Raw genomic sequence first — 13535 nt, 5'->3', positions numbered from 1 at the left:
ATTACCCTCTTAAATATTAAGTATTTGACAATATGTCGGTCAACCATACCAACTGCTCAGATTCCTGCCTTCTGCGATCGAAACAAAGGCATGCAACACATTGACAAGCTTATAAACAATTAAATAAGGTCGGTTTCAGTTTGTTTTATATGTTGTTAGTTTAATGGCTTAAGCTACAATAATATCCATTTTAGTGGAAAAAAAAAATCAATTGCCAATACTTCAACCAAGAGTATATAATAATACACAATACAATTATGTATACATTTACTGATCACAACTCGTACTTAGTCGAATCTAGAACAATACGTGGAAAGACAATTTGCGCGTTTGGAACTCGTTTCAAAATGATTTTATTTTTGGTATGAAAATGAAAATGATAACGTTTTCAATCTCAGACATAAATCATTTTTGAAAATGCGTTTGGTAGTTTTATTAAAATATTATTTTCAGTGTAAAAAAATCCATTAATGTCTCTCTTTCTCTCTCTGCTCGAGAGAGGAGAAAACGAAAATAAAAAATGAAAAATGATTAAAAGTCGTTTTTCATTTTTCTCTCATTTTACACTAAACTAAAAAAATCATTTTCATTTCTGTTTTTTGTTTTTATTGCGCTAAACGCCGTTTTGAAAACGTCTTCATTTTTTCTTTCTCGAAAAACGTAAAAACAAAAACGAGATCAATTCCAAACACGGCCAACGTATCTCACAAGGGTTGTAAATTTTAATGCCATGTGTAGTCAAACTTAAATAATCAATTAGTGGTGTTAAAAGACAACAAAGCTAGGTTAAATGACACATTAGGGTCATATGAATATATGTGTAAATACAACATCATAATCACTAAGTATACAAATGGTAAATGAATGTAAAGAGAAAGATAATGGAATTAAAAAAACAGGTAAAACAATAAAACTAAGAATTATTGATTCTCTTTTTAGTATTTACTTATCTATTTGATGATGGAATGAGAACCATTCTAATTGTCTTTCTAAAGTTTATGCTTAGAAATAAAAATTTTATCAAAGTGATTATCAAATTGTCCTTTTACATAATAAAAAACTTGAACTCATTAAGAGTTTATAAGTAAAATTTATACATTTTCACTCCCTTTAATCAGAAATCAGTATCAAGGCGTGGAATGATGGGTATTACTTTTCCTCATCATTATTAATTTTGTGAGTACAAACGTATTAGATTCACTGCTTGTTCTCCCTTTCTCATGAAAGTAAACAGGCCCGCTTAATGTACTAATCGGTATTTCTTTAATTAAAAAAGTGGCTAATCTCATTTTTAGACTCGAATTATAGTCAAAACCTCATTTTAGTCTCAAACTATAATGTTTCACAATAATTCTCCAATCTATGAAATCATCCCAAAATACTCCTCCCGCCCATTTGACCGTTAAAATGATAATGAAAAAATGAATGTGACAATGTGTGATTAGTAGGAGTTAATTTTGTAATTTCACATGTTTAGGTGACTATGAAGGACGATGTTATACCGTTGAGATTTTAATGGTCCAATATAGAAAGATGACTAATTTGAGATAATTTTAGATTGAGAATTCGTTCTGAGACGTCTCAAAAATTAAAGACCAAAATTAAGACTCGGTCGGAGACTAAAAATGAGTTTATTCCAATATATATATATATATATATGAGATAAATAATTATGTATTTGCTTTTACCAAAAAGTAATGACGCATGCAGCATTACACTTTGATTAAGAAAACCTAATCCAAAAAGACGTATGCATTAAAGTAAAAGGAATGAAGATAGGGTCATCTTGTACCCCATAATTTTCTAATGAGGTAAACAAAGGCACGCTGATAGTGACATGATCTTGCCACCCTTCCTTCATAATTTATTCCCATGATTGGTCGTAATGGATCTAAAAAGTAAAGAGGCCGAAAAGGCAACCACAAAAAAAAAAAAAAAAAAAAAAAAAAAAAAAAAAGAGTATAGTATTTTAGAAAAGATAGAAAGCAAATTACAAATGAATAATTTCCCACTTTGTGGAAATGATGATAAAGCAAATCAACTACAGTATAAATATAGCATGTAACTTGATCTACGTCCAACATTATTCTTCTATTCTTACTCCAAAAAGAATGCAGCAAAATCTTTCGCAAAAAGGAACATAAAAAAGGAATGCGCGTCGGTTATCTGCTGATTTTCTGTTGGCCTGCCAAGATATCATTAACTAATCAAACTTCTTGTTACATATCTACCGTTGAGTTTGGTGCGTTTATATTATTTCCAAATAATTGTGAATGATCTGTCGGTCTTGGGTTTAAGAAAATAATGACGAACACACCCCCAAACTATATATATACATATATATATATATATATATGTACGTATATGTTCACTAACATATAAATATGATAACTTTCTTCAAGTTTATTCCATAATTTAGGTACATAAGATCAATCTTATCCTTAGTTTAGTTACCTACTACATTAAGTACTAGCTCTTATCATTAAGTTTACACCTTTTTGGGATCAGATTTATTAATTAATTAATATTGTACTGGAGTAAATTCTTCTGTTTGGAAAAAAAGACAAAAGTTCTTACGTTGTATATAATTTAGATTTAGATTATTAGATCTTTATCTACAATTACACCACCTTGTTTTATTTCCATTTCCACGTCTCGGGTAAAAGGAAATTTTTTGAAACTACCATGAAAACCTCAGATATGCAAACCTACAAGCAAGCAAGCAAGCGCATATATATATATATATCTGCATCCTTGTATTTATAGGCATAATCTTACGTTAATACACGTATATATATATAATTATTCCTCATGTGTTTTATAAAGCATGCTAATTAAGTTTATGAAGGTGTCAAAAATATCATTTTTCCTGACAAAAGACAAGATATTTGTCTTAATATTGATTTCAGTAAATATGGTTTAATTTTCCTTAAAAAAATAAGTAAAATGTACATGTATCAAGAGAGAGAAGATGGCACATGCGTACTACTTTTAATCTTCTTTTTTTTTCCTACTTTACTAATGTTACTTGTACGTGGAGTAATGCTAGAAATAGCTTTTTCCCAAGTACTTTTTTATGTCTGCTGATATGACATTTTTTAATTACCCTAAAGTTACAATTAACCTCAAATGCTTTATCTTTTTCGGAAAAATTGCCACTCAAAAACTTCCCATTGAAAAACCCGCGTTTATAAGATCCTTTTTAAAAGACGGCTGTAAATTTGTAATACAATCCTTTTATCGTTATGCATATTTTTATTATCATATTAGAGTTAATATTTAAATTTGATATGTGCCCAAAATTGAACCAAACTCTCATCGGGCCTAAGTTTAATGAGTTGCAAATTTGACATTTTCGTCATTGGGGCTTCAATTCTTTTAGTGGTCAGTTTTAATTACGTGCAAGTCATGTAATTAGTTAGTAAATACCCGTGTATTTGGTTGGTAGATTCGTGTCATGATTCGAATCATGGTTCGTTACATTATTTTCTCTTACAAAAAACACACGTAAATCGAAAATGATTCTGAATCTATGAACCAAGCGTCCACAAATTTTATCATAAGCTCAAAGAAGGCATTGGCCATTTTGAGCTGCAAAATATAAACTTTAAAATTAATTAGTCCCTATTTTTTTATGTTATCAAGGAGCTATATGGACATTTAAGAATCAGTTTATTTTTATGTACCTGTCGAACCCTGTCCACCTTCCATTTATTCACGCAATTTGCTCGTTGTTTTTATGCTTTTTCAAGTCAAACAAAAATCTCTCCAACCATTTTCTTCGTCCGTTTCTGTATTACAATAATCGAGTAATCAACATTGTTATAAATATGTATAAATGGAGAGCAACGACCAACTTTCTCTTCTCCATTAATCCATTACCATTTTTATAAAATAATATTACATCTTTCTCTCTGTCGTTTTCTCTACGTTAAATATTAGAATACAAACTCTACACAACCACTTTATATAAATGAAGCGCAACATATATATATATATATATATATTTATATATATAACTTCTCTCTCCTCCTATTAAAGAAAGACGACATAATCTCTTACTACCTTTTGTTTTCTTTCTACACATTTATACCACGGAGAATTATGCGACAAGAAAATAAAAAGATTATCATATTAGTAGAACACAATTATAAACCGATGACATCAAAATTATATTGATGATTTTTAAAAAAAATCGACAAATTAACAAGAATTAATAAGCTTTCTGTTATGATACCCTAGCATAGAATTCTTATGTTTCATTTGTTCTCAACAGCTTTCAAGAGAGCCATTTCATGAGTAGAAGATACTAAAAATTAGATGACATAAAATTAAATATGTATAAGCATACTGTTTCAATTTTTTTTTAACCAAGAAAGGATATTGCTTCTCGATGCACATATAATTGATTTACATTTACAAAAAGATGAAACAGTGACAATTAACATATATCATAAGCAGAAAAAAATATAAATTAAAAACATAAAGATATATATATAATATAAATAAAATTATATATATATATATTAATTCCCTATCCTTCTAAAAAGCAGAACATGAAGAAATCCAACAGAAGCCAAAAAGAAAGCAACCGATCGAGGAGATAGTCAATGACGTGGCTTCTCTCTGCTGGCTAGTGGGATTGAATCTCTCCAATCAAAACGACGAGAAATGATTCTGTGAAGGTTGATGATGATGATGATGATGAACCATTTGTAAATCTTTCGTCGTTTGGCATGACGTGTCATCACTAACCATGGTCCTAAGTATATAAGAAAAAAGGTACAATAATTTAAGCAAATAGAAATTACATGCTCTAATTAAGGTACATCTTTTCATTTCATAGTAAACATTGCGTAAAAAGAGTACATTTAATCATACAACAATAATACACCAATATTTTTTTTTCCATGAATACACACGCGTCGAAATCATACAGAATCTGTTAAACTGAGTTAATTACTGTCTGTCCCAACTTTATTGTCACCACTAACGATTTAAATTTTAATTTCATAGTGTGACGAAAATGATTTTTTTATAATATAATTTCATAATTTCGACAAAAATATATATATACACGTTTTGAGTTCAAATACGATTAATATAACATACACTTAGAAATTATGAAATAAATATAATATAGTTCAAATTAAAGTGAAAAAAAAAATAGTTAAAACAAACTTACTCTCGCGGTCGAGAAGCCCAAAGGGAACTAAGCGCTCTTAAGCGGCCATAATACTCTGCAATTACAAGAAAACAACGAGCTGCTTGGCGAACCGTCAATGTCCTACGCAACTGGTGAAGCGTTTGCTGCCTCAAATTATCAGCCTAATTATAAATCATATTTTACAGTGCACAAATTAATTATCAGAAATAAAATTACTTAAATATTACTCAGGAACTGAAACCCAAAAAAAAAAATGGAGAAAGAAAGAAAAAGAAGTTTTTTTTTTTTGGTCATGTATAATAAACATTACACATATATTAGATTAATGGGTCCCTTAAAGCAAGGGCACCAACCTAGCTCCAAACATTTCAAGGGGTTTGAAATTTGAAACATTTGTCCTATCTATGAATTTGGACTATTCCCATCATTTAATTTTATTTTAGGTTTTAATTAGGATTTTTTAGTTAATTAATTACACAATCTTATTTTAAATATATGTTGATGGGGTTTGGCTAGGGTTTCCATTTCAACAAACATCACTTTCAAACCAACCTTTTGATAGAAACCCTTTTAAGATGAAAAAACTACATCAAAGCCTAGAATTCAGCATGTAATTGATTGACACCTTAGCTGAAATGAAATTATATATATACATATATATCCATTCACCTGCAAAATAATTGGCATGCCAATTATTTTTTATTATAAATGAAAGACCGAGCCAATCACGCACCGTACATGTGGCATACATGTACCGGAGCTGATCAACATGCCTTAATTGTATAATACTACAATAGTATATATCTACATTATACATAAATTATGCCTCAAATTTGACAATAAGCAAGATAATGACATGCATGTTGATAAAATACTGCAAAGGTCAATTAGGATACTCATGAACATCAAGATCCTTAAATAAAGATGTTGAAACCCATTGGACGGTGGGATCAGCACCAATAAAAAAAATTACTAGATTTATTTGTATAAATTAGTCCAAAATCTTGATGACTTCTAATAAGTACCCTTTTCTTGTTTGTCTTATTATAGATAGATAGCTAGTATTCCAAAAGGGTTTTAAAAAAAAAAAAAAAAAAAAAAAAAAAAAACTGTATATAGAAGAGTTCAAAATAAAAGTCAATTAATAAGTTAAATCAAGGTGACATAAGAAAGTGAAAACCAATTGGAATCTTACCCTTCAGGTGTACCCGTGTAAGAAATAGAATTGCGGCGGAAAAGAAGAGGACAGAGAGAAGGAATATACTATATAATGAAATACAAGGGTTATTCAATATTTTCATTTGCAAATTGTGTATATAAAAAAAAAAAAATTAAGAATTTTGAATTATAACCAATTGTCAAGAACTGGGCTCCATATTTCTATACCAACTAGTAGCTGGTACGACAAGTAAAGATTGATTAATTTTCACAAGACGGGGTTAATTAGTCTAAATAAGAGAGTTAGAATTTGAATAACCCAAGAAATATCCAGACATCAATTTGTCAACAACATATTATATTATAATATATATATATATATGAACATAGGGAACAAAATATAAACTTTTGACTCTTTGGGAAATCACCCGAAGAGACTTGTATGTTACAATTTACAAAAATATTAAACTTTTTTTCTTTCTCTTTCTAGCTTGATAGCCGACATTAATACCGTAATTAATATATATTATATACAAAGTAAAACTCTAAAAACTCGTGAATGACTTGGCCACTTGGGGGATGGAAATATTAAAACCCATAGAATGAATTATTATTCTAGTGTAGTATTAACTCTTAAAGAAATGCCTATATCCAAGCATGAATGGAAATGAAAATATGTAAAAATTATATGACACTTTATGGTGCATGCAAATGAGTACGTGTACAACGAAAAAGCAAACTATACTATATTTTACATTAATGTGTATGTATTAAAAAAGTGGTGTAACTAATGTTTAGTAATCTAGCTATGTAATTATAGGTCAAAGATAACCGGTTTCAACAACAGATAAAAAAACAAAATGTTGTAAACTAGCTTATTCATAAATACTCGAACAATATTTAATTGGGATGGAGATAATTTACCTGACGAACAAATCCTTCAAGATTGGAGAGCTTGCCCAAGGCGACAGCCATCTGTTGCATGCCGTCGGCAACGGGCCCGCCGGCGATGGTGTCGACGAGAGACTGCTGGAGCTGGTCCAACCCCTGTGTGAGAGCCTCCTCTGCCTGTTGTGACGAGTGCTGGAGGTTGTATATCCCCACCAGTTGCTGATCTGTTAGCGGGTCTAACTGCGGTATTAACATCTGTCATATATTTTTTCAGGGGAAAAAAAAACAATTAGACACACAAATATGTATAATCTAACTAGCTAACCAGAAATAAAATTCAGCAAAGAACAAAAAAAAAACCTTACAACCCAAAATATAAAAACCTGCAATTTGTAATTAATTAACCTGATTTTTCTTTCTCGTGTTCAATAAATTTTCCTCTCTGAGGTTTTATCTCAAAATAATAATAATAATAATAATAATTTGAGATAAAACCTCATAAATATCGTTATGGAATTTGCTAGCATACGTACTTCTAGACAACTTATGTTACAAAATATAATACCGTTTCAAAACGGCCTACTAGCTATAAGTTATTAATTTTATTTTATTTTACCTGAAGTGCATTTATTAATCTCTTTTTTTTTTCTATTTTTCACGGTAAAGTCTGATTATCTCAATATTAGTACTCAGAATGTATATCCTGTGATATAATTGCAGTATATATATTATCATTTACTCAAGTTTAGGAAGATATTTATTGCAACCTTAATAAGCTCAGAGGGTCTAAAGCCACCCATCCAGAGGAAGCAACGCTCGGCGGGAGTGGTCCACATTCCAGTTATGAGGTGAAACACATCAGACTTTGCAGCCACACCCTTGAGCCGGAAAATTTCATCGTAATGCGAAATGTAACCGTCGACTATCATTCGGAGGTCTCCGTCCGGGAGATGCGCCTGCAGCCCCGTTCGGAGCTCCGTCATGTGTCGCTGGTCGTCTTCTAGCCATCTTGCATACTCCATGTCAAAAATTGCAGCCCCTATACACAACATTAATATTGTAACTTTATGTGAATGAGTTGCACCAACTATTGTTTGTATATATTTGGGCACGCTATAGTGGTACCTCTAGTTCACCAAAAAAAAATGCTAAATACAAATAATACCGGACAGTATCAAACTAATTACCTCTACCTTTTTTCACCTTGAATAAAAGTAATACAAATAATTAAGAAATAAATTCATGAAAAAAATAGGAACCATAAAGTACTGGTCATATACGTTTGCAAAAGGACAAAATTATGTTTGAAGACTTGACAAAATTATGTTTGAAGACTTTTATCGTTTATTTAGAAGGTGTTTGGTACGAGAATTCGTGTCGTGATTCGTAACTCGTTATAATTTTTTTTTTATAAAAAAAATATACATAAATCAAGAATGATTCTGAATCTGTAAACTAAACGTCTACTTAAATATTGTCTTAATTTATACGAATATTTTTTTTTAGAATTTAAAAAGTTGACAATAATTTTGGAGGAGGTTTGGGTCAAATTCAGAGATGTCTGCCAAATGGATTTTTTTTCTTAGTATTTATATCGATTTGTTTGTTTGTTTTTTTTTTTTTTCCAAATTCTGACAAAAAAATAATACGGTAGAATAGATTTTTTACTTAAAATACAATTTATAATTATAAGTTGTTTTATGCCGAAAGAAAGCTTCAAGTATTTATTACTATTACGACTGCCATATAACAAAATAAAAATTCTGGTTTATTTTTATTTTTTATTATATTTTATTTCTCTTATCTATGTACGTGTGATGGTGCTTCACTAGCAGCGAATCGTCAGTGTTTTCTATAAATAATATGATAAGTCAGCCTTAAATTAACTCCTTTTTTCAAATATTATATGCAAAAAATTATAAAGTTGACTTCAGCTTTGGCAGAGCTCTTCTGCTGAATTCATTCCCTTTGCCTAACGAAGACACTCAATGATGTGAAAGTACCAAACTACCCAAGAGAAACAAAATGATCCATTTCTTTTGGTTTTGTCATTTTCTCCGTAATATAATCACAAAGTAAAGGCTACTCTGGTCAAACAAAAAATGCCAAAACATTGCGTCAAAGAAACTCACCTGAGCTGATATTGCCGGCGGCACCACCGCAAGCACCCAAAAATAATCCCTAAAATAAATAATTAACTCTATTAATACATAAAAAAAAAATATGAAATCCAGAATACCAGAGAATAATTATACGATTTTGATAAAATTAAACAGCTAAAATATCATTTTCAATACGGAAATTAAATTCATTTGTTGGACAATAATTCTGTAGTTAATTAAAAATACAAATATAAAATCGAGAGAGAGAGAATATTTATGCAATTATCAAAATAATAAACAGCTAAAATATCATTTTCAATGGGGGAATTAAGTTCATTATTGGAAATAATTTTAAAAATAAAAACCTGCGTGCGGGCTCTTTGAAGGTCTTGTTCAATCTGAGTAAGCTTTATTCGACTTGACTCTAGTTGTTGCACATAAGCCTATGAACCAATTTAAAAATAAAAAAAAAACAAAGAAAAATAACCATTTATTATTGCAAATAAATATGATCTTGGAAACTTGTTCTTGGAAAATATGACTTTTATTTCTGTGAGAAAAAAAAAAAAAAAAAAAAAAACTCTTTACCTTCTTTCTCAGACGGCTTTTTCTTGCAGCCTCTCTATTTTGAGCTAAGCGTCTCAATGTCTAAGGGGAAAAAAAAGAATAATAAAGGAAAAAAAAAATCAGAGCTTAAAATTGTCAACTAAAAATAAGAAATAAATCGGTAAAATAATAAAAGAAAAAAGAAAGGAAAAGATAGTCCGTTACCTTAGCGTCAAGTGGCTTCGATAAAGTTGAACCAGGTCCCTTCCTCTGCAACATTCAATTCAAAAGAAAAAAAAAGTTGATTACTTTTGATTGATTTTTGAAAACCCATTTAGGATTTTTTTTTTTTTTTTAAAAAAAGAAGAGAAAATACGTATTATAAAGTAGAAAGGGAAAGACAGAAAAGAAGAAAAGGTACTCGGTAATATAGCTGAGTTATGGTATTTGGTAGAAAAGTAGAAAGAACGAAAAAAATGAAGGAGAGGAGGAAAAAAAAAAAGACGGTTAAACACTAACAGCATTTGAAGAAAAGAGAAAAAAAAAAAAAAAGAGCTTCAAAAAATTCTTGTAAAACTAAAGTGTAAATTTCCATCAAAAAAACTATTTGGTATCGTCCTTTTTCTTTGGTTTGTTAAAAGCTTGGATTTGATAGCAGTATCTTTGGAGGAGATTCTACTATTCTTGTTTTTTATATAAAAAAAAAAAAGATGATAAGAATTCTCACAGGATTTCCGGGAAGAATTTCAGGATTGTGATGTTGATTTGAGAAGTGGTGGTCATGTTGAGACGGCAGGTAATCATCAACATTGTATGGATAGCAAAACACATCATTTTCTGCCATTTCTTTGGGAGAAGAGGAGTTTTTTTCTTTTTTTTTTTTTTTCTGATACTAGAGCTAGAACAACTTTGTGTGTGTTTAAAGGCTTTAGAAAAACAACAAGTTTTGGTTTTGAGTTCTGGGGTTTGAGTAAAGTGGGACTTTATATATTTGTATTTATTTATTATATAGACTACAAGAAACAGTAACAAGTACTGTGGAGATTCTCAGTTGGCCTTTTTATACTGTACAGTTCTTTCTTTTTATTTTCTCTCTCTCTCTTGTCAGACATTTTATCAGAAAATCGTTCAGAAATCAGGAAAGCTCTGCCTTTCTTTGATTTTCTGAGAGTTGTTGGGATCCGAGCGGTAAATTTTCAAGATATTCGGTGGGGTAGAGAGAGAGAGAGAGAGAGAGATAGATAAAATAAAGATACCAACCTTTTTTCTCCTCAGTTATGGGGACTAGGCAAGGAGACAGAAGAACTGGGAGTTTTTAACAGTATTATAAAACAGTACTAGTGGTAGCAGTAGAGTAGAGTACAGTGGTAGTAGTAGTAGTTGTTTTTAAGAAGTAATAAGGCAAAAAACTAACACCTTTTCTTGTGGTTGTTTGGGAGCTGATTGAATTTGTGATGATGTGGGCCCTCCTGTTCTTGAGGTATCAGTGGCCATGTTCTGCTGTTGTTGACGTTGTAGACTTTTCTGATGATCAAAAGCTTGGTGATGATCTGATGAAGATGTTGTCTTTTTACTTAGAGGAGATTCTGGCTCTAATTGTGCCTCTTTGCTTTAAAGAGTGTTATTGATATTGTTGTTGTTCAATGCTGATCCTGAATCTGTACTCTCCCCTCCTGACTTTGAACTTCCCTGCCCATTTATTTAAACACAAAAAAAATAACCAGCAAAGATTAAAAACAATATTATTAGCATGTTTTGTGACAAAAGCTCAAAAACCCATATGCAAATCATGATAATATATACTTGGAGAGAAAATTGGAAGAATATTGGTCAAAGAAGAGGAAAGTTGAAAGAGAAGTTTAAAAAAGAAACTACTACTCTTGGGGTTTGCTGGTATCTCATTGGCCATGAAGGGAACATTTCCAGAGTAGCTGCAGGCCTGGCTGTGAAAAAAGCTGCAAAAGAATCAACAAAAGCAAAAATATAATCTCATCACAGGATCAATCAAAAGGAGATATATGTATATATATATATATATATATTGAAAATAAAATAACTTTTTTTTTCCTCTATAGTATCAATTGTGTGTGTTGAAAAAAGGTGGTGTGTGAGGGAACCTAATCCTCTCTCCCTTTTGTGCAGTTATGGAGTCAGTAAATCATGCTGGGAAGGTCAGGTTTCTATGTTTGTAGCCTCACGCCATTCAAGTCTCTCGTCCTCTAAATCATTACTGTATTGGAAATGGTAACACTACCAAAGACATTTTCAAACTTTTATTTTCTCTCTCTTTTTCTTTCTCTCTGCTTTTTTCTTGAGTTGGTTATGCTTATCAAACGTCACAGAAAAAAGAGAGAGAAGATAAATAATACTAATAGCAAAAGGCCATACGTGCTTTAGCTTCATCATTTCCAATCTTCACTCCTTGCAGACCGATTGCTTGTTCCAGCTCTCCAAAATCAAAAGCCGATCCTTCTTGATTACTGCCAACAACAACAAAGAGAGCAGAAATTTAATTGCCCGTGTCAGAAATCAACTCAAAAATAAAATAAAATAAAAAGAGATAACAATCCAAATTTGAAAAAAATGAAGAGAACCCATTAATCTATAAGGTTTGAAGATAATGAAATCAAATTTAATACAAGAAAAAAGTTTGGAATTTGGAAGTGGTATTCTGTATCATGTTATATTCATACATGAAGCTTGTTGAAGCAGGATTGTTAATCCCATGGAAAACTGCATATGGCATATGGTGATTCGAAGGTCCTGAGTCTGACAAACCAGTCTCTCCAACTCTGTGGCTCGCCATGCAAGACCAGAATTTCAGACCATTAATCTGATCATGTTTGTTCTTCAACAACAAGAAGCCGAAATTCAACCATCAAGCACAAAGGAAAATAACATAAAACGAAAAAAAACAGAGGACTTGACCTGGTGGAAACTTTAGGCAACTTTTCTTTTTCTTTTTTTTCTTTTTTTTTTTTCTCTACCTTAATTTTTCCTTCGAGGGATTTCCTAAGAGGAAGACCAATATGGAGTAGCAAAACAAAACCCACCAAAGACAGAGAGAGAGACGCGCAAAGGCAAGCAAAGGCAGTGAAAAAGATCAAAGCTTTCTTGTCAAAGTATGTATATATATATATATATATATATATGATATGTATCTATAGGCAAAGCCACACGAAGAGGGTCCAGTCCCTTTCTCAGATGTATCCTTCTTTGCAAAACTTTTTCTGATCCTTCATAAGGATATGTGTGTGTGTGTCTGTGTTTTGTTTTGTCTCTATCTCTCTCTGTTTTTTTTTTTTTTTTTCCTTTAATCCTTTTACACCTTCTCTATGAAGAAAACTAATTGATTAGTCTTATATAAGAGAGATGCTTTTATCACTCTGTCTCTTGTAGTATGATACAGATTTTGAAACTAATTCCAGGGTACAGAAACTCTTGTCCTTGCGGACCTGTCTCAGGCCCTATAGGTTGTGTGGGGTTTGAAAAAAAAAAAAAAAAAAAGGGCATGAAAGAAATTTGATTATTATTTTATTAGATATAAATAAACCAAAAAAAAAAAAAAAAAAAAAAACTTGAGAAATGAAAATGTGGGGTCATTTACAGGAACCCACTAGAATCACTGACTCCTACTCCACTCTCTCTCTCTTCTAACCGCCTGAGCTTTT

The 13535-nt window shown here is 31.0% G+C and overlaps 1 protein-coding gene across 1 annotated transcript; it reads right to left on the bottom strand.

The window, feature by feature from the left end:
- Positions 1–4537: 4537 nt before the first annotated feature.
- On the bottom strand, positions 4538–13113 carry LOC21405163 (transcription factor TGA9). Its single transcript, XM_024161248.1, is given in 12 exon segments — positions 4538–4762; positions 5186–5328; positions 7250–7471; positions 7984–8255; positions 9349–9397; positions 9684–9761; positions 9907–9966; positions 10090–10134; positions 11281–11553; positions 11743–11819; positions 12253–12344; positions 12558–13113. Coding segments are annotated over 12 exon segments (1530 nt in total). The 5' UTR covers positions 12671–13113; the 3' UTR covers positions 4538–4656.
- Between the last annotated feature and the right edge of the window lie 422 nt (positions 13114–13535).

The sequence above is a fragment of the Morus notabilis genome, unplaced genomic scaffold (assembly GCF_000414095.1).
Source record: "Morus notabilis unplaced genomic scaffold, ASM41409v2 Scaffold825, whole genome shotgun sequence".
Taxonomy (NCBI): domain Eukaryota; kingdom Viridiplantae; phylum Streptophyta; class Magnoliopsida; order Rosales; family Moraceae; genus Morus; species Morus notabilis.
Note: the sequence above shows the minus strand (reverse complement) of the source record. Positions and strands in the feature narration are given on the sequence as shown.